At 36.6% G+C, this 26,422-nt stretch overlaps 3 protein-coding genes across 20 annotated transcripts in view; 2 read left to right on the forward strand and 1 right to left on the reverse strand.

The window, feature by feature from the left end:
- Positions 1-418: 418 nt before the first annotated feature.
- LOC135111152 (mRNA-capping enzyme-like) lies at positions 419-11,062 on the forward strand. Its single transcript, XM_064024160.1, has 13 exons — positions 419-622; positions 2,069-2,269; positions 3,202-3,394; positions 3,723-3,834; positions 4,522-4,628; positions 4,836-5,037; positions 5,234-5,352; positions 6,929-7,047; positions 7,738-7,866; positions 8,179-8,370; positions 8,722-8,822; positions 9,552-9,742; positions 10,744-11,062. The coding sequence occupies exons 2-13, from the start codon at positions 2,069-2,071 to the stop codon at positions 10,872-10,874; spliced, it is 1,797 nt and encodes a 598-aa protein (XP_063880230.1). The 5' UTR covers positions 419-622; the 3' UTR covers positions 10,875-11,062.
- On the reverse strand, positions 10,968-22,519 carry LOC135111153 (enoyl-CoA delta isomerase 2-like). Of its 17 annotated transcripts, none has more exons than XM_064024162.1 (12): positions 22,429-22,493; positions 21,922-21,990; positions 20,630-20,693; positions 19,595-19,681; positions 19,112-19,156; positions 18,848-18,978; positions 18,670-18,744; positions 15,113-15,230; positions 14,805-14,924; positions 13,570-13,737; positions 12,444-12,561; positions 10,968-12,034 (listed from the first exon to the last, which is right to left on the reverse strand). In XM_064024162.1, the coding sequence occupies exons 3-11, from the start codon at positions 20,639-20,641 to the stop codon at positions 12,463-12,465; spliced, it is 855 nt and encodes a 284-aa protein (XP_063880232.1). In that variant the 5' UTR covers positions 20,642-20,693; positions 21,922-21,990; positions 22,429-22,493; the 3' UTR covers positions 10,968-12,034; positions 12,444-12,462. The 17 variants fall into 17 exon arrangements, with proteins under 17 accessions (XP_063880232.1, XP_063880236.1, XP_063880237.1 ...); XM_064024166.1 differs by lacking the exon at positions 21,922-21,990 and adding an exon at positions 21,743-21,865 and having other exon boundaries at positions 22,429-22,452; XM_064024167.1 differs by lacking the exons at positions 21,922-21,990; positions 22,429-22,493 and adding exons at positions 21,743-21,819; positions 22,193-22,374.
- A 3,487-nt stretch (positions 22,520-26,006) lies between these two features.
- The window catches only part of LOC135111155 (putative per-hexamer repeat protein 5), a 4,785-nt gene continuing 4,369 nt past the window's right edge, over positions 26,007-26,422 (forward strand). For both annotated transcript variants that reach the window (XM_064024180.1, XM_064024181.1), the window contains exon 1: positions 26,007-26,117. In XM_064024180.1, coding sequence (XP_063880250.1) covers positions 26,067-26,117 — 51 coding nt within the window. In that variant the 5' untranslated portion in view covers positions 26,007-26,066. The remainder of the gene's footprint in view (positions 26,118-26,422) is intronic.

The raw sequence follows: 26,422 nt of genomic DNA on the forward strand, positions 1-26,422 counted from the left end.
TTTTCAACATATCCAATGTTGCCAGGCACAAGTCTTCAGTGTCTATTTTTTCTTTCTTTCTTCTTTCTTTTTTTTTTATAATAAATAAAATACTACGCAAATATTAAACCACGTAATAGATTATCAAAATTACACGTGGTAGATATCAGAACTACACGTGGTAAATATCTAAACTACGAATAGTAAATAAAAAAAAAACTACACACAGTATATATAGAATTATGCAAAAATAAGGCAGTGACGAAAGAGATAAGAAAAATGCAGTATAGCAGTATATACTTAAAAAAAAATCACGCTCTAGGTAAGAAAATTATGTAAATAAATACAAGAATATGAATATAAATCAATTACGAAAATATGGTGTCAAAAGAATGCTACAAGAGAGCAGAGAGCAGTGGGAAGCAGAGGATAGCGGGTCGAGCAGTTTAACCGTGAGGTAAGCGACGGGAGAGAGGGAGAGAGTCAACATTACCAACCAGCACACTGACGGTTCATGCGCTGCTCATTTATCCCCAGAAACCATCCTGTGTGACTCGTGATCCCGCATTTCCTCTCAGAATAAGAGCTTAGTGACACCAGAGCTGCCCGCCTCTCCCTCCCTCCTTCTGTCTTGTCACTGGAGGTAATTATGATGCATCCCTTGCATGTGTTTTGTTTTGTTTTCTTGGGTTATTTTCCTGGAAATAGATCTTGGAATTCATTATAATCGTAAAGCTAATTATTTACTTCTTAATGGAGTTTACTTAAATTCTAACAATCTCAATTTAAACTTACCTTTATAACATAACGAAGCAGTACGAGCTGGTAAGAACCCAAACGAATGACAGACCCAGTCCATAACTTACCTAGATGGTCTTCATTCTAGCGACCTAAGCCTTACCAGCCCAAATTCATTCTTACCCGCTCAGTTTGCGATCTCAACTAACCAATGAATTTCAGCTGATCCATATGTTTTGTCCCGGTGATTTGTTGCCCATCCAGCCAGGCGGGACCCACATTTTTCACGAGTGCTTTGTATTGTTCTGCATTTGTGTTGCAAAAACCTTGTCTTTAGCTTAGGCTTTCATGCCCTGTTCACTGTGTATAGTTTAAAAGAGAAAGACTATTAATAAAATTTCTAATGTCTGCTAGTTTCCAGTTTTTGGTGATGTATATGGTATATAATTGGGGCATTCACTATAGTCTAGAAAAAAATAACCAGGTTCACCAGCTGACTGAATTTTACATATAAAATGCGGTCAGCTGGAAAAATCTTCATGTAATTTGTGTGTTATCAAACCAACTAATAAAATATTAGGAACATTTTTTTTTCTTTCTATGTAAGTTTACTTTATCCATTTAAGTTACACAATTAACATATAACTTCATAAATCCTGACACATATGAAAGAAACAACCATGTCTTGATGCCGGATCTTAGCAGGAAAAAGGTGAAAATTGTCTGTTGACATTGTGCCTCCCAATGTCTCCTGAGTTACTGCTTGTCTGTTTACATCGTGTCTCCCAATGTCTTCCCTGAGTTGCCGTTTTCTTCTTTGGAAATACAACCCATCCTTTCATACCTTGGTTCTTCTCTCCTGACATGTTCATGCAGTCAGCCACAGCACGTGTCAAACCTGGGTTTGACAACAGCACTGCAAAACTCATATCTCCTGGCTTGAGTTTTTTTTGGGTGTTTTAGAGAAGTCGGCATGTCTGATATCGGCTGGTCCTTTTTTTCTTAGCACTGTTTCAGCCATCACAGTATCCGTGCAGCACAAATAATACTTGCTTGATTCTATTTGGGGGATTTGCCAGTTAAAACATTAACACCTATAGAAACCAGTAGAGAAATGTTTCAAACTAAATATGTAGCAGAGACTATAAATAAATATGAAAACACTGAGAGCCTAGTTATGAGCATTTAGCTTATAATAATTGTTCTGTAGAGTGTGCATCACCAGATCCCATGGGTGCTGTTAGCATAAACACTTCGGATTAATGTTTTGTACCATATAAGTATAGTACATTAAGATATATCATGAGATGGATCCCAAAGTTTTTTCACTAGAATGTCTTGTGCTCTACAGATGTCTGGAGGAGAGGGGGACAGATCAACCCCTGGACCCATACCACCACGATGGCTACTTTGTCCCAGGAAGAGCCAGAACCTCATTGGCGGCAAGTTCCTAGTGTTCAAGACTCCACTCAGCTCCAGGTTCGATGACCAGGTTCCTCCAGAACACAGATTTTCACCAGAAATGTTGTTTGCCTCTATGAAAAGTTACAAGGTATGGTAATATACTGCTTCCTTATCTTTTCTCTCCTGTGTTTGGTTAAGAAAACAATGTTATGAAAAGTACTCAGCATTCTCATGTCTGGAAAATTATAATCATTGTATGGTTACAGCTCTATTATATGGCTTGGGAATGGGGAGTCTTATGAAATTCATGAAGTCAAGAATCTGCAAAGATTGAAAGAACAATGCTTACTGCATGGTATTACATGGCTAGATAAGAAAAAAAGTAGATGGGCAGGACATGTCATGTGCTGAGCAAATAATAATGAGAGTTAGAGGAACATATTGAGAGTCTCAGCATGATGAAAGAATGCCAGACAGGTGGACAATTAGAATAATTGATTAGCAACTTGAAGATGATGGGAAAAAGAAAAAAAAGGCAGACCAAGGACTAGATGATGAAGATATAAGAAATTTTGTTTGAGTAACCTGGAATACATAGGCAGCTGACAGATTGAAATGGAGAATGTTAGGGAAGCTGTGTGTATTCTAGTGCAGTGGAATCACAGCAGCCTCTTATGAGTGGTGGAGAAATCTGTGGCACCTTTCTCATGGTGAGTGTGGATGTGTGGTGACAGTGGATAGTGATGACAGTGATTCAAGTTAATGCATTAATTAAATTAATTTTAGGTGTTTTAAGGTGAGTTCTTATTGTCTTTCATTATTGATTATGATTGATTTATTGTAAAAAATAATCATCATCTACACCAAAAACTGCACTCAACATTTGGCATTCTAAAATACAAAAAATACAAAATCCCAAAAGTGCCTGGTCCCAAGGATTTTGTCTTGGTGATTGTGGACTGTATATAAATTATTATACACTAAGGCTTGAAAAGATATAACTGGATGCCCTGATTGAATTGTAATGGGTTACCAACTTGATTAGATTAGTCACCATGATTACCTGCCTTCATCTTTCAGGTAAAAATTGGTCTCTGGGTGGATCTGACCAACACCAAAAGGTTCTATGACAGTAGCCTTGTAGAGAAAGAAGGTGCTCGCTATGTCAAGCTCAAGTGCCGGGGCCATGGAGAGTGTCCCAACCAAGAACAGGTCAATCTCTTCACTGATATATGTGAAAAATTCATCAGGAAATCTCCTCTAGAGATAGTTGGTGAGCCAGCTTCCTGATAAGTGTATCTAAAATAAGTAAGGATTGATTGAATCCAGGGCAGTATTTCTTTTTGCAGGAAATTCTGTCTGTATAGTTTTTTGTTAGTGATTTAGTTGTTATTTTTGTTCTTATATATCTCTTGCTACAGTCAATGATTTAAACCTACATTTTAATAGATTTTAATTTTCTTATATCATAAGATTTGTATGTGTAAGAGAAAGGGAATTGTTTCATTGCAACAGAAGGGTGTCTCATTGAGACTTTACAATAACTTGTAAATACCAGGAGTTGTATCTGTTACTCAGTGGTATTTATGTGTTGCCTGCAGGAGTTCACTGCACCCATGGCTTCAATCGTTCAGGATTCATGATTGCGTCTTACTTCATCAACAAGCATGATTGGGGAGTAGACTTTGCCCTCAGTGAGTTTGCTAAGGCTAGGTAAGTGCATGTTTTTTTCTTGTGCCTCTTTTATCCCAGAAATTTTTGTTTTAATTGTGTTTCTTACTTAGTTTATAAGGTTATTATGTATCAAGAAAATAGTTAACTTTATGTAATAGCATTACATAAGCTGAATTCTTTGTCTTACCCTTAAGTCATTGCATGTTTTCCTTTATATATATATATATATATATATATATATATATATATATATATATATATATATATATATATATATATATATATATATATATATATATATATATAATGAAGAAGGATGACTTCTGCTCTTACCTTTCTTTCATTTACCCAGTGAAAAAAGATTCCACTAATAATTTCTTGCCTTGAAATTTATGATCCTAAGGAAGATTTTGTTGAATTTTGTTCAGTGTACTTTTTCAGGTTTACAATTTTTCATGTGTCTTTACCATTGAATCACAGTACTGAGAGGATGTATTTGAATGTGTTTGGGAATGTTTCTGTCCTCAGAAGTATTGAAGTCTAAGTAAGACTCTAGATTATTTTTTATCTGCTTCCATGAACTTTGCTGGCTATCAGTTTGTTACCTTAGCAGATTTAATAAAGCTACATTACAATTACATTGAATTGCATCTCTTAGGCCTTAGCAGGTTGATAACACAATATATGCACTAGATTTCATATTTTTGTGGACCATCTCTTCTCCAGGCCACCAGGTATCTACAAGGGAGATTACCTGCGTGTGATGTATGAGAGGTCTGGAGACAACCCCAATGAAGCACCTCCTGCCCCTCCCCTCCCTGACTGGTGTAATGGTAAGAGTACTCCATGCCCACTCCTAAGTCTTATGCATGTACCTCTGCTTCCTTAACATATAATAGTTATCAGTATAATAAAGGCATAAGAAAATAAGGCCATTAAAGTTTTGTTTGCCTACTCAAACAAGTATTTGGCACCATTAATGATTAGAGAAAGTTTCTCATAAATAAACAAATTAGGAAGGAACAAACCTACTCTTCCAGAATATGATGACAGTACAGGGGATGATGGAGACAGCTCAAGGGGTGGTGGAGGTGGTGGTAGTGGTGGTGGTGGCAGGAAGAGAGAGAGACAAAAGAAGGATCCTACCTTCATGGAGGGCATCAAAGGTGTCACCCCCATCACTGAGAATCCCAAACTGAGAGCACTCCAGAAGCAGATCCAGCAGATGTGCCATTGGAAAGGGTGAGGCAGTGGAGACATACAGTCATCATTCTCTCTCAGCATTTCTTGTCATGTCATAATCTTTGTGTCAATTACCTATAATAAGTAAATTATCCTGTCCTGCCTGATGACCAAGATTTTGTATATTTGTGTGAGCAATTTATTCAAGATCAGCATGTTTAAATATGTTTAAATATTGTTGTATCCACACCTATAGGAATGGGTTTCCGGGATGTCAGCCAGTGAGTATGGACCAAAAGAATCTCTCACTTCTTGGAGAAAAGCCATATCGAGTGTCCTGGAAGGCTGATGGCACAAGATATATGATGCTTATAGGTAGGTAAGAGATTATCATATATCTCTTTAATCTTCCTTCTTCATTCTTTTCACTATCATCACAGCTAAGTTTTCAGCACTTATCACCAGCTGTAGGCACTGCATGACAATTATTATTCTTGGCCAGGGTGTCTGGGCAAGGTGCCTACAGTGTGTAAAGAGGCAAGACCAAAGTGTCCCTGCCTGGCCTGGGATCTGGACTCTGATCCTCTTGGTTGTGTGCCACTACAATATCAGGTTGATTCTACAGTAAACCAAAAGTGTAATTAGTAAAATTAGTCATACAACATCTGCATTGTTAGATAGTACATAACAATTTTGTACACAGGATGCCTTCATAATTGAATCAACTACATATAAACTGTTTTAACAAAAAACTTAATGAGTTATACTTGTCACCTGTTCATAAAAAAAATATATAAAAATAGATAGATAGATAAAAGAGGATATTTTTGCTGTATGCTCACATTACATTAACTCACCAGCGGTGCATTGTCTATCATCCTCTGGTGCTGTGGTGCACTGGTGGACAATTATCAGATGTTTATATGCATTTTTCTTTTTTCACAATATAAAGGTGTATGATATACAATTTATGGTATAACACTGGTGATAAATATATCAGAGAACAAATATTTATCAATTTAATTTAATTTATTCAAAACTTAAAATGCAAATTTTAAAATAAAAATTTGAGAATTTTTCTCATTCCAAACTCACTGAATCATAATTATCATCTATTATAATGTGTATACAAATGTGTGTCCTATTTATAGAGGCAAATTAATATTTATATTTCTGTCGTAGTATATGTACATGTAAAGAAATATATCAATTAAATACATAATCTTGCAAATTAGCTATGGCCCAGAAAGACTACATTTTCTTCAAAACATGGATAAAATAAAACTTTCATAATATCTTTTCAATCCAAAATAAACATTGTACTTCACATGCTTTGTTTGATCTCTAGTAACAACTGAGAATTGTTCAGAATCAGAATACTCATAGTCTAATGAAGAGTTCCATTGTTTAAGTAAAACTTACTAGATATTTAGGTTAAGAATGACAAAATATTTTTACTTCCAAAGTGGAATTGCACTTCAGAATTCCATGTGGACAACAAATTTTTGTATCAAAATGTTTCATCAGCTCCTTTTGAAACATAGTAATTAGATCATTCTTCCTCCCATGTAATTTGTTTAATTTGGGGTTCTCATTTGCAAATAATGACTTGACATTCATGACAAGATAAAATTTCAGTTAAATTCCAGTTGTCACCATAATCTTATCCCTGAATGAAAATCAATGTAAAGCATGACATCAGTTCCTGTTGTGGCATTACATAATACATTTGTGACTTTTTGTGCTACAAATGTGTAATTGCCAAAGAAAACTTTCCTGGTGTAAAATGTGAGCTTGTATGACAATGTAAGGCATCCCAAAATTTTTCATTATGATAGAGCTTATAGTTGGTGTCTAGTCATTTCCAATAAATAGTTCAGCAATAGGTTAAGATTTATGCTATAATTAATTCTGCTTGAAGATTCACTCAACTATCATATATTTCCTCCAGCTGGTCGTCGTGAGGTATATTTTGCTGACCGTGATCACTGCATCTTCCAGGCACCTGAAGTGGAATTTCGACAGAAGCATGACCTCATGGTCCATCTCTCTGACACTTTAGTTGATGGGGTAAGGTAACCAGAGTACGTACCCTGCTCCCTGTGCTCTCACCCCTTACTAATCTTATTTTGTCAAACATTTAAATTTGTTATTGATCTGTAAGGAGTGAGGATCTAGAGCATGTGCCAAATGAATATTGAACAGCAAGATTATAATGGTGGTGACAGTGGGGAAGTCCTAGTGGGGCTCTGGGGATACATGATTTGCTAACCATCCTCACCTTTGGGAACTCACCAGGATCCTTAGCACATTCACCTTCTAGTCTAGCCTTTATCACCATAATACAATATAAGGAGTTAAATAATATAGAAATGATTTAGGAATCAACGTGTTTTCACATGGCATATTTTCAGAATGAACTAATAATTAAGCTTTAAAAAATCTCTGAAGCTACATAGCTAAGACCATGTGTTTTTCCTTAGGTTATGAAAGTGCTACTCCTCTCAGCCTCAGTGAGTTAGGATTAAATGCACAATCTTTTGCATCTTTTGGGCATGAGCAGACCACAATACCACAGAACTATCTGTTCCTTAAAAAAAAATAAATAAATAATTAATAATGTGATCACTCTTCAGGTAATGATGTGTAAAGTTCATTAAAGTGACTTGCAGTGGCAGCATACTTGTTTCACCCTGTAGCTAGGTTGTTACTTGACCTCATAGCAGATTTGAATTTGTACCAAGAAATGACTGCCCACAGGAGATGGTCATAGATACAGATCCCCAGACTGGAATGAAGTATCCACGCTACCTCATCTATGATGCTATCAGAATCCAGGGCAGGGACATCATGCAGGACACCTTCCACTTGAGATATGAGCGTATCATGGTGAGTCCTTCTCATGGTGTGCTACCTTGCTTTGAATAGACACAGTGGTCTTTTGAAAGTGGTTGTGACAGTAAATATGCTCATTTTACCATCTAGTCAAAGATTCAAGTTACCACTCCAATTCTTTAACCATAAAAATCTTTTATTATACTTGGACAGGGGTTTTTATTTTTTGCTGTGTTCATGGAGCTATTCCTGATTCTAAAGAACTCTTGAATGTGTGTGTGTGTTTGTGTTCATTCCTGTATATACACTTGAGGACTTTGGTGCAAAGGGCAATTATAAATACAAGATTCGCATTTGACCTCACAGACTGATATAATTCGGCCAAGGAAAGCTGCCATTGAACAGGGACTCCTCAACAAGCAGAAGGAGCCATTTGGAGTGCGTAGGAAGGACTTCTGGGAGGGCAACATCCACTGGACCTACAAGCTTCTCAGTCCTGCCTTCCAATCCAAGCTGTCCCATGAGCCTGATGGCCTCATATTCCAGCCAGAATTAGATGTAAGTTCTCATTCTCTTTTACTATGCATATTGGCAACTTCCTCCCTTTCCTTCCATAGCTTTGAAGGATTTCTCCTTTTTTTATCACATGTTTATGCTTAAAAAAATGCTTGAAGGGCAAACATGTTTCTCTCATTCTCTACTAACCAGTCCTTTCTCACCACAGATACCTATCCTTTTTAGATAATTTTATGCTGTTGTGAATCACTGTAATTCTGTGAAGTGTGATCATTGTAAATCACTGCCTTGATGGACTTTGCTGTTATTTCACAGTGTCAGATTGAAGAACTAACATTGGATGATTGTGATTCATATTAATGGCTATGACTGACAAGTTGGCAATCTTTTCAGCCATACCAAACTGGAAGATGTGACCATGTCTTGAAGTGGAAGCCTGCTAGCCATAATTCTGTTGATTTCAAGTTAAAAATAGTGAAAAAAGGAGGAGAGGGGTAAGTACATTGTTTTTTGTTATATGATAACTTGCAGTAGTATTTGCTGCTCCAGAGAATACAAGGCACAATCATTCTCAGACTGTGACCTCTGAACTTGGAGCTCAGGTCATAGGACAGACAGGCCAAATAGCTATTGTAAAGCAGTGCTCCATGTGGTATAAGCTTATTTTTGTGAGTGCAATTTTTCTATGCTCCACTAATTATTATTATTATGAAGGTCATATGTTTAGATGGGTCAGCCTATTACTTTTTTTGTGGAATTTCAGTAAGTCAGCAAAGGCTTAGTCCCTATTATGGAGATGTGTAGGTTTTACTGTCTGCTACATTTGAGGTTAGGTTTAGTGCTGCAAATTAATTTCTATTCCACATGAAATTATAGGCTTAAGATTTTATTGGTATTGAAACTTAATACTGTTTTATGTTAATATTCCATTAGTTTGCTTGTATAAAATAAAACCTCCATGAGTCATATGATGATTAAATTGTATGATTATTAATTTTTGCATAATCACTGGAGGTTTTGGGTTTCATTTAAGCACTGATAGTTTCCATGACCGTTTTATTTAAAGTAACTAATCCTCCCAGTCAGATGCCATCCACATTCACAATTTAATTACTTATTGATCCATGACTAAGAGTGTTAGAAAGAAATTTACTCATCTCAACTCATCTTCATACACAAATGGTCCAAACTTCCTTATATTCACTTAACACTGCATTTTTCAGGTTGCTGACAGAAACAGTTGGGGAGCTATGGGTTGGGGGTCTGGACCAGCCACTTGCCATGATGAAAGCCACCAAGGCTTTGCGGGAGTACAACAACAGGATAATTGAGTGTAAATTTGATAAAGGACAATGGGTCTTCATGAGGGAGAGGACAGATAAGTCTTTTCCCAACAGCTACACAACTGCTGTAGGTAAGTTAGATATATTTGTACCTTGTCTGATTATGCTGTGTTTGCAGCTACTTGTCTGTTTCAGTATCATCCAGGTCTTGGAAGAGAGTTTGACTGCTAAATGGATCCTCTATGTACAGTATCCAACAAACAATAAATTGATATGCCCAAGACAAGATGCCCATCCACACACGTATACTTTAATTTCTCTTCTCCCTCTTCATTTTGTCTTATTAAAGGGAGCTTACACAGAGGAGGAGGATCCCAATCCCCCTCTTGGTTACTTCCCACAATACAAAGTATGAAGATTTGTTCTTAACCCAATCTTATGGAAAGTGAAACAACCATGCATACTAGGTATTGTGACTGCAGTGTGATTGAGTCACAACATCCTAAAACTCAGGGATGACGATAATGATAATAATAATAAGGATGATAATTATATATTTTTCACAGTATCCAGCTTAATGCATGCACAATCTCTCTCTCTCTCTCTCTCTCTCTCTCTCTCTCTCTCTCTCTCTCTCTCTCTCTCTCTCTCTCTCTCTCTCTCTCTCTCTCTCTCTCTCTCTCAACAGCTCACAGACCCACTGTACATTTACAACCATAACTGACATCCACTGTTGTGCAACAAATTAATAATATGTACCAAGCTAAGATCTTCATTAAAGGAAGGAAATAAAAGTACATGGCTATTTCCCAGACCTCTTGCTCTGCCCTCTTAGCTTTTACATTGGGGAATGTGCAAGCACTATTCTTAATTATTAATTTCTCAAAGAATTACATATCTTTAACTTATTTTAGCTCTATCTCAAGATAAATAAAAATATTCTTGCCCAAGACTTGTTAAACTACACTGAAATATTTAAGTTCTGTTATTTCATTTTGTGACAATTTTCATTGAAAACTACATTTCCTTATTCTTCTCTCAAGCTTATTTAGTACAGAAAATAAAGCACTAGCCAATTTATATTTTGTATGTTATGAAACAATGCATTGCCTAACACTACCTTTTCTTCCAGCGGTTTGCAACAGCATAAAGCATCCTGTAACAAAGGATATTCTCCTTAAATTCCTTGACACTGAAGGTTACAAGAAAAAAGATGAAGACTTAATGCCACCTCCAGCTCCAAAGAAGCAAAAGGCCTGCTAGTAGTGTCCCTGAGGCAGGCATATTTAAAAATGGGTGTTTGGTTTAAGGTGTTGCTTTTACAGTCTGTCTGCTGAAGGATGTAAGGAAAACTGATTGGCATTTCTTCTAATGCTATGAAAGATGTGTATTAGTAAATATATAAAGGAGTTTCCAATACTTTTTTGAAAAAAAATAAAATAAATTACACACTATTTCTTTACTTACAACCAACTATTCACCCAGAAACCTCACAGGAGAAATAACAAGGGTTTGATTCCTTATGCAGCCAAAAATGCATGAGCCTCCTGTCATGCTTAAAGCAACTGTTCACCTAGGAAAAACTAGTAGGTATGGACATGACTTTGGGAGCTTTTACCTTATAGTTCAGCCAACAAAGGTGATCAGCAACTTTAATGTGTGTGTGTGTGTGTATATGTGTGTGTGGCTTTTTTTTTTACATGAAAAGGCACAGTTCAACTTGCTCAAATATGCTTGAGTAAGAGTTGCCTATAGTACCCCCATGAGTTTCACAGTATATGAGTTTTGTGATCCTTGAGTTTCACACCAAGTCCTAAATTCTGACCATCCTGACATGCACATTACCTCCCCAAGTTTTGTGCTTTTGTCGTGTAGGGGTCACACATTCCTACCCTTGGCATCACAATAAAAATAAATACATGTGTACTATATGTTGTAAATGTATTTCAGTGCATAGTTCACATACGTGAACATACAAATTTTTCATGTGGATAAACCACTTCTTGTTAGTTGCAACACTAGTCATGCCAGCTTGCATGCAAGAGAAGGGTAGAAGAAGGCCAGTGATGGTGCTGCTGCAACGCAAAAAAACACAAACAAATGTGTTTCAGTGCTGTGGCAGATGTAAGGACAATACACACAGTTTTGGAAGTGATGGTGCTGCACTGCTCCAATGCTGTGTCACACCAGATTTGAGAATATAAACAGTTTTACAAGATGTAAAGACAACACACACACACACAGCTTTAGATGCAATGGTGCTGCATGGCTGCAGTACTGTCACATCAAATGTTAGGGCAAAACACACACACACACAGTTTTGGATGTAATGGTGCTGCATCACCCCAGATGGGAGGACAAAACACACCTACTCACACAGTTTTAGATGCCATGGCACTGGTTTGCTGCACTGCTGCTTCATGCTGGATGTGAGGAAAAAAACATACACATGCAGTTCTGGGTCATGTGGCTGGAATAAATAAGCATTTTTCCAGTGTTTTGTGATTCTCAACTTCAGCACTATGCAACCTTCAGAAGAAAGCAAGTGTGAAACTTTATAGGGTAATGTAATTTAGTTTGAGTTATCTTCGAGTCAATTATGACTACTGGCCATATTTTTTACTATTTTACTATTTTACATATTTTACATTTCCCAAAATAGGAATATTAAAAACACTAACAAAATAAGATTTCTCTAAGCAACTATACTCAAAATGATGAAATAACCTTATTTTAAAATATTAATGAAATCCACAATAAAAATAGTGACTAATTGTATTAATTATGAAGTATGCTAAGGAAGGAATTATAAGAACCCAATATCCAACTCACTTCTATAATTTATGATTCTTTATAGCTTTGATTTCTTTGCAAACATGTTCATTATCCCAGTAAAAGCCTCTTCACTCCTTGCTGCTTTCTTAAGATACTCCATTTCCATGATGTTGACCTGAAAGGTTTGTAAAAATTAGCACTGACAAGGAAAATAGGAACTGCTCTGAGGTAGAGAATCTCAAAATATAAACTGAACAAAATTAAAAAGCAATATTGTAGTCTGCCACATGCAATAGACTAGCCAAGTTGTTCTCTCTATCATAGGGGAAATATGTCATACTTTTTGATCACATGAGTAACCTAATCTAATCTGGTCTAACCTGTGAAGATTCCTTGAAACCACCTCAAAGGGGAGACAAAGGAGGAAATCTTCATTTGTTCCTGCCACTCATGCACATTTCATCATCTTCAATTACTTATCCCTCTTCTCTCTCAGGCAACCCAACCCTCAGAACTCCCATTTTTGGGAGCCATTTTCTTTGCACACAGCATCCATTACAACTATCGTACATCTTTAATCATCTCATTTGTTCATTCCTATTCATTACACCACCTCTATTAACATGACCCAAGAATCTGAAAGTGTTACATTTGATTATGTATATCATTCATTCTTTCATCTTTCACACATACCAAATGAGCATATCAAATGCAAAACACTTATGAAATGTATTTTACTTTAAAATATCAACTAATCAAATCAATTAGCAGAAAATTTAAATTCACAGATGCTGAATTTGTACTTGGAATGACTTTGGTGTATGTATGTGCTATGAACACTGACACAGCAAATATAGCAAGACTGCCACTGGACAGCTGACTGGCATACATATTCTCAACTTGTTTTAAAACATTAGCAAATTGAATTCTTATGACAATTGTTATATATTCATTGCATACCAGATGATTTTTACCTGTGCTGTCTTGCAAATAAGTCTAAGTTCTTGCCAGGAATACAAAGTCATGTTTGATAACAAGTGAGAACATGTGGGTCAATCAGCTAAGAGCATCACCCAAAGACAGTGATACACATACCCTCAGCAAAACTGCTGCTCCACAGTCTATGAGAGTATATTATTTTATAGTAATTTGCAGCTGTAGTGCCAAACAAAAACACACTCACCTTAACTAGAGTTTCCCGATCATTAGCTCTCATCATTTCCTTGACTGTAAGAAGAGTTTTCAGGGGGAACTTGGCATATTCACGTATTCTTGGCCAAACCTGGTGGAGACTTGCATGAGGTAACACTTCTGTCACCAGACCTCGGTCAGAAGCCTCCTTTGCTGTCAGCTGATCATATTTGAGATAAAAAAAGGTCAAAATGGATGGGCTAGCTTAATTCATGAACTGTCTTGATAACCTCCTCTTTGAATCAATTAAAGTTATAAAAGGGAAAAACTGAAACATCCTTAAAGTTCCATGGTTCACCTGTTAGTGGAATGGAAGGATGAAGATATTGGGTAACTCTTCTATTAGTAAAGTGAATAAGTGTGAGAGGGCTACAAAATGGGAAGAGGCATGCAATTACCAAGTTCATAAGAGCAATAACCATGGAAATAATGTTAGATAGCAAGAGGTGTGACACCAGTAGGGGCCTGAAGATAGTTAAAGGAGGAGATCAGACAGAAGCTTTAACACAATCTATCATAACTCAATATACTGTATATAATGAAGAAAGACCCAAAGGGTTTTCCTTCCCCTCCTCAGTATTATCCAAGTCATCATCTTACAAGTGGTGGCAGTGGTGGGATCACATGTAAGATGATGGCTTGAATTATGCTGATGGAAGGATGCAGCAGTCTTCAACAATTCATAATTATAAAACCATGAAATAGAAGCATAAGTGCCAAACATTCTAACCATCTTACTAATGAAAAAATTAGCCAGTATCTTTACTTTTCATCCTATTTACAGGCAAACTCTGGAACTCTTCCTGTTTCTGTTTTCCTCCTACTTACGACTTACATAGTCTCAAAAGGGGAATATCAAGTCACCTCAGAAACTAAATTGATGATTTCTTGTTTCCAGTTCTTTTATTTATTTTAGGAAATGGCATTGTGAGCAGACTGTTTAATGAATTTTTGCCCAAGACTGGTCTCTCTGATACAAAGAAATTACATCCTCTTCAACTTTGACGGAATAGCACATCTTGCCCTTCTGTAGGAATAAAGATATAGAGGATGGAGTCCTCAGTCCTCATTCTGTGTACTTTTTAGTCTTCTTTTACAACATGCAGGGAATGCAATGACAATGTTCTTCCAACCAGTCTGTTGTGTGCATGGATAGGCTTTGTTCCTCATTTGAAAAGATATGACTTTAATGGCCTTTCGGGAGTAGAAGCCGTGTGTGTTACAAACCTTCTTCCCAAACAGAAGAACTTCAGCTGCCTTTCCCATACCCATGAGACGTGGAAAGGTGTAGGAAGAGCAGCCCTCAGCCACAACACCCAACTGTACAAAGGGTGCATGAAATGTAGCCTGAAAATGGAATGCAAAGTTAGTTTTTGCTTACACAGTTTATACTGGTATTAGGTTAAAGGTGACTAAAGATCCACATCGAAGTCCATTATAGCCACCGAATGCATCCATACACATTTAACATTCACTGTCACCCATAAAAGATAGCACCTAAGATGAGGAACCCATCTCATTATTATGGGTCTTACCTTGTCTGATGCATAGACAAGATCAAAGAGTGGCAGAATAGTGACTCCCATGCCTACTGCTGGTCCATTTAAGACAGCCACCAAGGGCTTTGGGAAGTTGACCAGAGCTGTTATAAAGCTGAAAAGAGAAAAACATAATGGAGTATTTAGCAAAATTTGTCCTTTACTGTATTTTATTATTTATTTATTTATATTTTTATTTATTTATTTATTTTTTTATAAAACTGGCCATCTCTTTAAATCATCTACTTAAAATGCACTGTTCATTTAACAAGAAAATACTAAAATAGGGAAATCTGCTGAATCTTGATATGATAAATATGATCACACACACATACACACACACACACACACACACACACACACAGGAGTAGGTAGTAGACACCTGCCAAAGCAATCATTACTCCCAATGAGATCTAAAGCACTGGATCAGGGGGTGCTGTAAACTCATCAATAACCCAGCTGTGACCTCACTGAACATTTCCCTTTGTGTCTCACGACACAAGGGGGCAGTCACAGCCTGTCCTCTAAAGACAACTCTCTTCCTTCACACAAAACTACATGCACCTAATTATATATACATCTTTCACTCAAAATCCTAAAATCAATATGGCGACTCCTACAGTAGCCTCGTTTGGGGTGGGGACCACAAATGTCCCCAGGTCAGACTGCTCATCTGCTACTGACCCTAAGTGTCTTAACACCCCTCTCAACTTTTTCTTCATTAATTTCTGCAACATATGTTGCCTTAGATCTAATTTTCAATCTATAGAGCACCACCTCTCCTCTACTAAACTTCATCTTTTCCTGACTGAAACACATGTGTTTCAAGCAACTGACAGTAGCCCCTCTTCTGTTCCCTCCTACTTTCTCTATCCTCATTTTCAATCCAAATCTTGATGTCGCATCTATGTGCATAATGACCTAACTTTCTCGTGCTCACACTCTTGAATCTTCTGATTTTTCCACCATCTGGCTATGACTACAGAGTCACTCTAAAACTAAACTTATCTGTGCCATATACCTCTCCCCTAACCCCTCAGACTATAAAAATTCTTTGAGTACCTACTTCCAAAGTGGAGCACATCCTGACTCTCTTCCCTTTAGCGGAGATCTCCATTCTTGAAGACTTTAATGTTCACCACTAGCTTTGGCTTTCCTCTCCCTTCACTGACCATCCTGGTGAACTAGCCTTTAACTTTGTTATCCTCCATGACCTAGAGCAACTGGTACAATACCATATTCACATTCCTGACTGTCTTGGAGATATGCCCAACATTCTTGACTTTTCCTCACCTCTAATCCTACTGCTTATGATGTCACCCTGTCTTCTCCACTGGGCTCCTCTGATCACAATCTCATATCTGTATACTGTCCTATTACTCCAATCCCTCCTTAGGATACCCCCAAGTGGAGGTGCCTCTGGCATTTTGTCTCTACTAATTGGATGTACCTGAGGAGGTATTATGCTGATTTTCCTTGGAATGACTACTGTTCCCCCTGTCAGAGACCCATCTCTGTGTGCTCAATGCATAACAGAGGTGATAGTGTCTGGTATGGAGGCATACATTCCTCACTCTTTCTCTCACCCTGAACCTTCCAAACCTTGGTTTAACACAGTCTGTTCTTGTGTTATACATGATAGAGATGTGGCCCACAAAAGGTAATTGAGCTTCCATTACCTAAATCTCATGCACTTTATATTTCTGCTCGGAATCATGTTAAATCTGTTCTCCAACTAGCCAAAAACTCCTTCACTAATAGAGTGTCAAAATCTTTCAGGATCGAACTCCCCTCGTGATTTCTGGCACCAACCCAATATCTTTATTTTTTCATCTTTTCCTCCTTTATTTCAACCTGATGGCACTATTGCTATCTCATCTGTCTCTAAAGCTGAACTCTTTGCTTAAACATTTGCTAAAAACTCCATCTTGGATGATTCAGGGCTTGTTCCTCCCTCTCCTCTACCCTCTGACTACTTCATGCTACCCATTAAGATTCTTTGTGGTGATGTTTTCCATGCCCTCACTAGCCTAAATCCTCTCCAAATCTGTGCCTCCATGCTTGTACTATCTTGCCTTGTCGAACTCCTCCAACTCTGTCTATCAACATCTACCTTTCCTTCCTGCTGAAAGTTTGCCTATATTCAACCTGTTCCTAAAAAGGCTGACTGCTCTAATCCCTCAAACTACTGTCTTATTGCTTTAATTTCCTGCCTCTCTAAAGTTTTTTAATCTATCCTCAACAGGAAGATTTTTAAACATCTATCACATCACAACCTTCTATCTGATCACCAGTATGGGTTCTGTCGAGACCACTCTACTGGTGATCTGGCTTTCCTTATTGAGTCTTGGTCATCCTCTTTTAGAGATTTTGGTGAAACTTTCACTACTGCCTTAGACATATCAAAACTTTTTGATAGAGTCTGACACAAAGCTTTGATTTCCAAATGAACATCCTACATTTTCTATCCTCTCTAATTTCATCTCAAGTTTCCTCTCTGACTGTTCTATTGCTGCTATGGCAGATGGTCATTATTCTACTCCTAAGTTTATTAACAGTGGTGTTCTTCAGGGTTCTGTCCTGTCATCCACTTTCTTCCAATTATTCATCAATGATCTAAACCAAACTTCTTGTCCTATCCACTCCTAGGCAGATGATACCACTTTTTCACATCTTTTCGTAGATGTCCTACCCTTCAGAAAGTAAACAGCTCACATAAGGGAGCCAGACAATGCCTGACTTCTGATTCATCTAAATTTTTTTGACTGGGCAGAGCAAACTTGTAATATTCAATGCCATAAAAATTCAATTCCTCCATCTATATACTTGACACAATCTTCCAGGTTGTGGATTTGGGAGTAACAGTTACTGAAAATTTGACTCTGGACAAACACACTGATAAAATTACTGGAGACAATGAATTTGTTAAAAGGAGTAAGACTGGCATTCTCATATTTGGATAAAGAAATGATAAAAAAGCTGTTGATCTCCATGATAAGACCAAGATTGGAATATGCAGCAGTGTTGTGGTCTCCTCATACAAAGAGGAATATTATAAAATTAGAAAGAGTACAAAGAGCAGTCACTAAGATGGTTCCAAAGTTGAGTAAATCGACCTATGAAGAGAGATTACGAATGTTGGAAATTCCTACCCTTGAAAATAGGAGAGAGAGAGAGAGAGGAGATTTAATAAACATCTATAGAATGATAAATGTTATGGAAAATACCATTTATAAATTTAGACACACAGAGTACAAGGGGACACAATAAGCTGAAGAAAGTTAACTGTAGAAGAGACATCAAGAAGTATAGTTTTCCTCACAGAAGAGTGAACAAATGGAATGAACTCAGTAAAGACGTTGTAATTGCCAAAACTTTCAGTGTTTTTAAGACCAAACTAGATAGATATAGAGATGGGATACTATGAGATTACTCCCCTCCCATAAACCACAACTAGATAAATACAACTAGGTAAATATACACACACAGACACACACACTGACGTAAGAGGACTTCAGTGATAATACACAAATACCACTACATTAACTACTTACTCTCTGAATGAATTTATACCAGATGAACTTCCTTTCTCCCAAACTTCAGTTCCTTCTGCACTGGATTGATCATTTCTGAAAAATCATCATTATAATAATCATCACTAGAATTTGATCATGTTTTTATGATCATCAAGAAAACAACACACACAACAGGCTGGCAGGGGAATAAACTCACCTCGTGTTTTCAAGACTGTCAATAAAGTCATTACCAGCTGTGAAGTAGTCCCCTTCTCCTGTCACAGCCACCACTGTTACACCTGGGTTCTCAGCAGCACGATCAAGTATTGCCATCAGGGCTCTATACTCCTGTACAAAAATTAACCTTATTCATGATCTAAAAGTATTATACACATTTTTACATAGCTTGTTTATCTGGATTTCAGCAAGTGCACACATACACACACATATGCACACAAAGAAACAAGATTGATGCCCTCACTCCTTTACAGCTACAATGTCTCAACTCTGCAGTTTGCATCTGCCTCTGTTCTGTGCAGAAAAAACAAGATCTCTTAATGAGTAAAACAGATTTTACCTAGTTAATAATTCATCCTACACTATAAAATACCAAACTGGAACATTAACAAAACTTACAACACTGGAGTGAGGCAGGCAAAAAGCAAATAAGCAAAAATCCAAATTATCTGTATTATGGAAACTCAGTTTTTAAGTCATTAGGTAACCCAATATGCATATAAGAAATCCTTATTCTATAAGGGACCAGTGTATGTAGTACTGTACATGCTAATTTATCCTTTAATAAGAAATCAACACATCAATAGCACACAAACTTACTCTACTGTGAATACCATAGCTATCATATGCATGTAAAAGAGAAACTTTATGCAAGCTTATACATACATGTAATACACAAGTTTACTAGCTAATAGGAACACATACAAATGGAAGCTGAACTACTCACTTTAACACGAAGAGCATTTTTCTTGCGTGGCCGATTGAACTTCACCACACAAAGCCTGTCCTCCACACTCACATCCAGCCCAGCTTCCTGTAATACACACCATCACACATTTCCAACATCAAGCAGAAGCTTCAAGTAACTGAATATTGTCAAATATCTTTTGTAGCACCTAAGTAATCAAATGACTACCTACAGCCTTTCTAAATCATTTTCATTACAGTGTTTGTATGTCTAAAATTAATTTTGAGGATATGTCAGAAGAAGAAAAAATTTCCTTGCATAAAATGACAACCAGTTCTCCTTGACTTACAATAGTAAATCTATTTTGTACTGAATGTTTAGGTGTGGGCCTCTTGGGGATTTGGCTTTCCACTGTCCTACCAAATCTACTTGTGCTGTGCCTAGGATGATCTGAGAATACCCTCACCTTCAATTAAAGCTCCTCTATTGGCCTTTTCTTCTAAGAAATAACTTTTGATTGTATGGCAGGTGTGGGAGGGAAAATTTTCATTATCGATAGTGACCAGATGAAGTGATCTTAAAGATTCACTATAGCATCACTTCACATCCACAGACTAACACTAACAGACTTCTTGGGTGCTTCCTAAGACTACAGCCTGGCACTCATAGACACTCATGCACACCACAGTTTTCTTCTGGAAGACATCTCACCAAAATCTGACCAACTAACTTATGTTCAACCTGAATCTTCAGGACACTAGAGGCTATGGCACCACAGCCTGCATAGCCCCATTAATTTCCCCTCTCCTGCCCCCCCCTCCCAAAAAAAAAAATCTATACAAAAGCCAAAAAATACTATCATGGTGAAGTTGACCTAAGCATATTTTAAATCAGAATTTTCTACATATGAATTGAAAGTTCTGCAGAATATTTTTATTACAGTTTCAAGGAAAGAAAATATATCTATATTTTCCTGTGTGTGTGTGTGTGTGTGTGTGTGTGTGTGTGTGTAATATGATCAAACCCTACTATATTTCCTTATATTCTATTCACAAACAACAAACATTCTTCAACCTGGTTTTCCATTGTTTATGCCAGCTCCAAGTGTATCCTCCACCAGTTGCATGCAGTCACCACTCTGTAATTTGAAAATGCAATATATATATATATATATATATATATATATATATATATATATATATATATATATATATATATATATATATATATATATATATATATATATATATATATATATATATATATATATATATATATATATATATATATATATATATATATAATGTACTGGGGTTTTGGCTTCAAACACCTTCCATACCACTCTCTTATTCAAATTGTGTATGATTTAACCCTTTCTCTGTGATATGAATCAATTTGCAGCATTAAAAGCAATGAATGAAAATTTTATAACCATCTACAGGAAAATTACGGAAGAAAATAATATATTTTGCAATTTCTACCCAATTTAAAAATTGAAGGTAGGTATAAAACAAGTAAAGATGTCTCAGTATGATTAGTAATTAAAGAAGGATGTACCAAATCTTGCTAATTGTATGCCTCCACTCCTCCCATGGCCTCGCTGCACAAGATTTTCTTCTTTCTTTCATCCCTATTCTGTCCACCTCTCTAATGCAAGCATTAACCAGCATTCTCAATCATTAATTTCTATCTCTGGTATACTCTGGAAATTCCAAAGCACACCCCCTCCTGCCTTATTTAGGTTAGGTAAAGTTAGGTTAAGCTAGAAATTTCCTGTTTTCAAAATATGGCATCTCATTCTTGGGCTTTTCATGAATCTCCTAATTTGGCTTCCCCTACCCTAAAACCCTGTTTTTCCAGGTTTGTTTGAGGGATTTGGGGGATGGGGGAAGAACTGGAGGACAGACCTATTATAAAGAATTACCTACTTTATTAATCTATCTTTTCCTAATGTTATGGATAAAAAAAAAACTAATTTGTGATAGGTTAAATCATATAAAAAAACAAAGACTAGAACCTTAAGTCAAACTAGTAGGCAGTGAAATGGAATGACCTTAGGCATCTAATACTGTAAAGGTAAAAAAAAGGTCTTTAATATTGTTATAGTTCGGGTGCCTCGGATGTTGGGTTAATATGTGTGTGTGTGTGTGTGTGTGTTGGCAAGGTGGTGGGGTAGCCGCACAGGACCTGTAAATCCGGGCAGGATCAGCCGAAGCGCTCGCACCACCTCCCCTCCTCCCGCTGCTGTATATCTGTGCCCATTCCTTGCGAAAAAAAGCACGAGGAAATAACCACACTGCTTTCCTGAGCCTGGGAATACGGAAAATAAAGCTGCCTGTCTAGCCACACACACCAAACCCACTTACAGTATGCTTGGTGGGTTTAAGGATTCTATCTTGGTTACGCCCACCCCTCAACCGACGGCCGCCGACATTCTTGAGAAGATTGAGGGTGATGATTATGAGAAAATGGAACAATGATCTTAAGTGCACAGTGATCACCTAATCCTGTAGTTACTCTCACTTAAAGGGAAATGAATCCTCAAACGATTATCAATCACAATTTTGCACAATTTATGAATTGTACAATGCAAAGGATTAATTTACCCACTATCACCATCAACACAAGAATAATTACAAAAGTGCCCTTCAGTCATGCCACTTTTCACCACTCCGGCAGTTCTTATGACCTAGTCTTATCATACTTTGCGCACCGCGCTCACTGCTGTTCAAGAAAACTTCTTTGCTTTTGCTGGTATGTTAAATGCTACACAATATTAAAAAAAATGACAACCACTTAACAACATCATCTAAGATACCAATAAAAAAAGCAAACTTCGATTTCTAAGACACAGAAAAAAAAAAATCACCCACTATCTTGAGAGAAACGCGTTTCAGATGATAATCAGCTGACTACTATGTAACTATCAGCTGACTATCACCATCATCATCAGCAGCTTGACGTATCCATCTCGGATTCACCATAAACTAAAGTCATGCATAAATATATATGTAATACAGATGCGTGACTGGATCTGGGCTTTTGAATACATCATTTCACCTTCTTTTCTTTCAGTTTCATGCTATAAGCACTTATTTTCATGTTTGCTTTCAGAATCTTTCTAGTTTTCACTGTGAAGAATCACTTATTGCAGCCCATTTCTAGATTCACAATACTGTTAACAAATTTAAGATTATATATGTATTTTCCATTTATCTAAATGTCTGCTTCCATTTCAACTTTTAAAATAGTGTCGTTATTGTCGTCTAAGTCAGCTCGGCCAAAACTTCTTGATGTAGAATACAAAGATTAAGCCATATTTCATGTTCGATTATTACAAGCTATTGTTTATCCCATTGCGTGTGTATGATTAGCAATATAGTGAGATAAGTTGTCTCCGTACAGAGCGTGAAGTCTTAAAGAATTTGGATCACAGGGGACTGATGCAAAAAAGACATCAATTTCCTGAAGGTGCTTTCTTATTCAGTTTCCCATAAAAATGTTATAGTTTTTAAACACACTTTTAAAACGAGAAGATAGTGTAATATATGTATATATATATATATATATATATATATATATATATATATATATATATATATATATATATATATATATATATATATATATATATATATATATATATATATATATATATATATATATATATATATATATATATATATATATATATATATATATATATATATATATATATATATATATATATATATATCAACTACCGACAGAAGGCACTTGGACTTTTAAGCATCTTCCCTTATTTACGTTAATAATAATGGAAAAGTTGTATGTAAATTTCTTGTAGTATAACAATATAGTAAATCGTTTACATAATGCTAGCAAACGTCCCTGCTTGACTGACTAACTTGACCTCTCTTTATTATTTGTTTCTAAGTGTACAATAAAAGTAGATCAGTAGATGTCATTTATGTAGATTTCCATAAGATGCTTGATAAAATTCCCTCACAAACCATTAGTAAATAAAACGTAGTATCTCCGGTAAGATTCAAAAGTGGTATGATCTGGGCGGAAACCTAGCTACATATACTCTAGTGGTTTTCTGCGGTGTTTAGATAAAGTGGAGCACATCGGCGATCAGTGATTTGTCAGTGCCGATAAAAGAACTACGGTATTTGGTTGACAAACTTTGCAGTCAGATCTAGAGCGAATAGCTCCCTTTGCCAGTGAATGACAAATAAATGTAGATGGCAGCATTCAGTATTTAACGACAACCAAACAACTTTCTGCAATAAAAAAAAAGAAAAAAATCGCTTAGGAAAAATATATCAAGCGATATAAAGCATCGATTTTTATGTAATCAATGAAGTGAAATAAGATTATACAGGGTTTATCTGTCTTTGAAACACTAAATATTGCTTTAAGGGATCGATGTTTATTACACACACACACACACACACACACACTGACTAGAAGGTGTCAAATGGGATGTCATAAGTCTAAGCAAAGTTAGAAGAACTGGTCACATTCTTTTATATAAAAAAAAAAAAACGAGGAAGAACATGGAGCGCAAATGATGACATTAGTAAATCTAAACATAAGCTTTCTGAGGAAGAGTACCAAGTCTCTTTACCCACAATTCGGTAATGGCTGCAGTACTAAAGCATCGCTGTGTACGCAGCCCACCTGTCCCAACACATATCTCCCGACTAAGTGACACAAACTAAGTGTTGTTAACGAACCTATTTATGATGGAAGATTACTTCTATTATGCTGGGAATGGCAGTCTTTTTACATTTTGGAGGTCACCATTGTGACCCTCCCCCACGAGAGAAAGAGAGAGAGAGAGAGAGAGAGAGAGAGAGAGAGAGAGAGAGAGAGAGAGAGAGAGAGAGAGAGAATGTTTGTATATATATATATATATATATATATATATATATATATATATATATATATATATATATATATATATATATATATATATATATATATATATATATATATATATATATTTTTTTTTTATTGTTACATGTGCAGACATACATAAATCCAAGCGGGTTTTATGTAATATATTTTGTGTGTGTGTGTGTGTGTGTGTGTGTGTGTGTGTGTGTGTGTGTGTGTGTGTGTGTGTGTGTGTGTGTGTGTGTGTGTGTGTGTGTGTGTGTGTCTGTATTTGTGTGTGTGTGTGTGTGTGTGTGTGTGTGTGTGTGTGTGTGTGTGTGTGTGTGTGTGTGTGTGTGTGTGTGTGTGTGTGTGTATTAACTGGTAACAAGGACTCCATTTTGTCTGAAGAATGACCGATTTTATTTTTTCAGTTTCAACAAAGGAAAGTCCAGTGACATCAGTCCATCTTTGCTCTCACTCTACTGCCGACATGCAAGCTCATCAATCAATGACTCTTCATACCGTGCCAATATTCAGGTATTTATTTCTTCACTGACAGAAGGTAGAAGCTGTATACACTGAAAGTTAGTTTTATCATTATTATTATTATTATTATTATTATTATTATTATTATTATTATTATTATTATTATTATTATTATTCATTTGATTTTTGATTTCAAGGAGACTGGCTAAGAACATAAAAAAAAAAAAAGGAGAGAAAAAAATGTGTCCTCTATTTGCTGCTCCCAACAACCAAGAACAAAAACTTTCCCCAAAAGTGTAGCCAAATCAGCTGTGGAAATATCTCAATATTGCTCTTTTGAAACAGTCTTGTCGTAGAAAGGACGAAAACAGAAACAGGCTTTGAGTTCCAGAGTGTCCAGTGAACGATATAGCGGAAATGCTGGTTAACACTTACATAAGTAATATGGAGAGAATATGAATGAAAATGAGTAGGGAAAAAAAAAATGTGCAGGAAGCCCGCGGATGACAGGGAGCCATATATAGATAGCAAATTCAGGAGAGCATTAAGCATGGAAATGACATTAGCATAGCAAGAGCTGCAGCACTGGGGCATTGAGAGGAGGTGATATGATGAGGCGAAATGCTGAGCTTCGAATTGATCCTCCCCATATGGGAAAATCAACTTGTATTATGAGAGTCGTGTATGCGAACCGTACTCCATACAAATACGGATACAGACATGTATGGAGTTAGCCACTAAGAGGAGGAACAAAACTGGCGAAGGTGACACTGTAGGGCACGGTTCTGAAGAGCTGATCAAAAGTGTCCAACAAAAACAGATCATCACATTACCACACTAAAAAGCGCGTGTCTTACTAATTTTTATGTCATCTCAAGATGAAGAAAAATATAATATTTGAGTAACAAATTAATTTTACGCAACGTAAGTGTTCATTCACACACGGTATTTTATTTAATTTTGTGCGTGTGTGTTTGCTTAATAAAATGGACGCATATATAAAGAAAGCCTATATTGAAACATGAATAGTGGGACGGGGAATGAGGATAATTGACGCTTTTCAAGGATGCGCTGAAATTAAAGTTTGGATGATCGGGGATGCGCAGTATTTCTGATATATAAAGAGGAACGAGTATGTGGATTCCATGTCTCAGCCAACATGAGAGGACCACGCTTGGCTCTGCTGGCCGTCCTGGCGGCGGTGTGCGAGGTAACACCTTCTCATACGATCGTATCATTGTAAACTGATTGTTAAGTTCTTATATATTTCAGTATAACAAGCACTCAGATGTATAAACTTATGCGGAAAAAAACAAAAATGTGTGTGTATGTGTGTGTGTGTGTGTGTGTGTGCAACTATGTTTATATAAATGTCTCTATCTCATACTAAGATATCCAATTTTGAACAAAAGTAGGCGACAGAAATAAAAATTCGCTAGGTGTGATCCTTAGGAGGAAGCTTGAACGGTAAACACACACACACACACACACACACACACATACATATATATATAT

This window comes from Scylla paramamosain, chromosome 21 (genome assembly GCF_035594125.1).
Source record: "Scylla paramamosain isolate STU-SP2022 chromosome 21, ASM3559412v1, whole genome shotgun sequence".
Classification (NCBI taxonomy): Eukaryota; Metazoa; Arthropoda; class Malacostraca; order Decapoda; family Portunidae; genus Scylla; species Scylla paramamosain.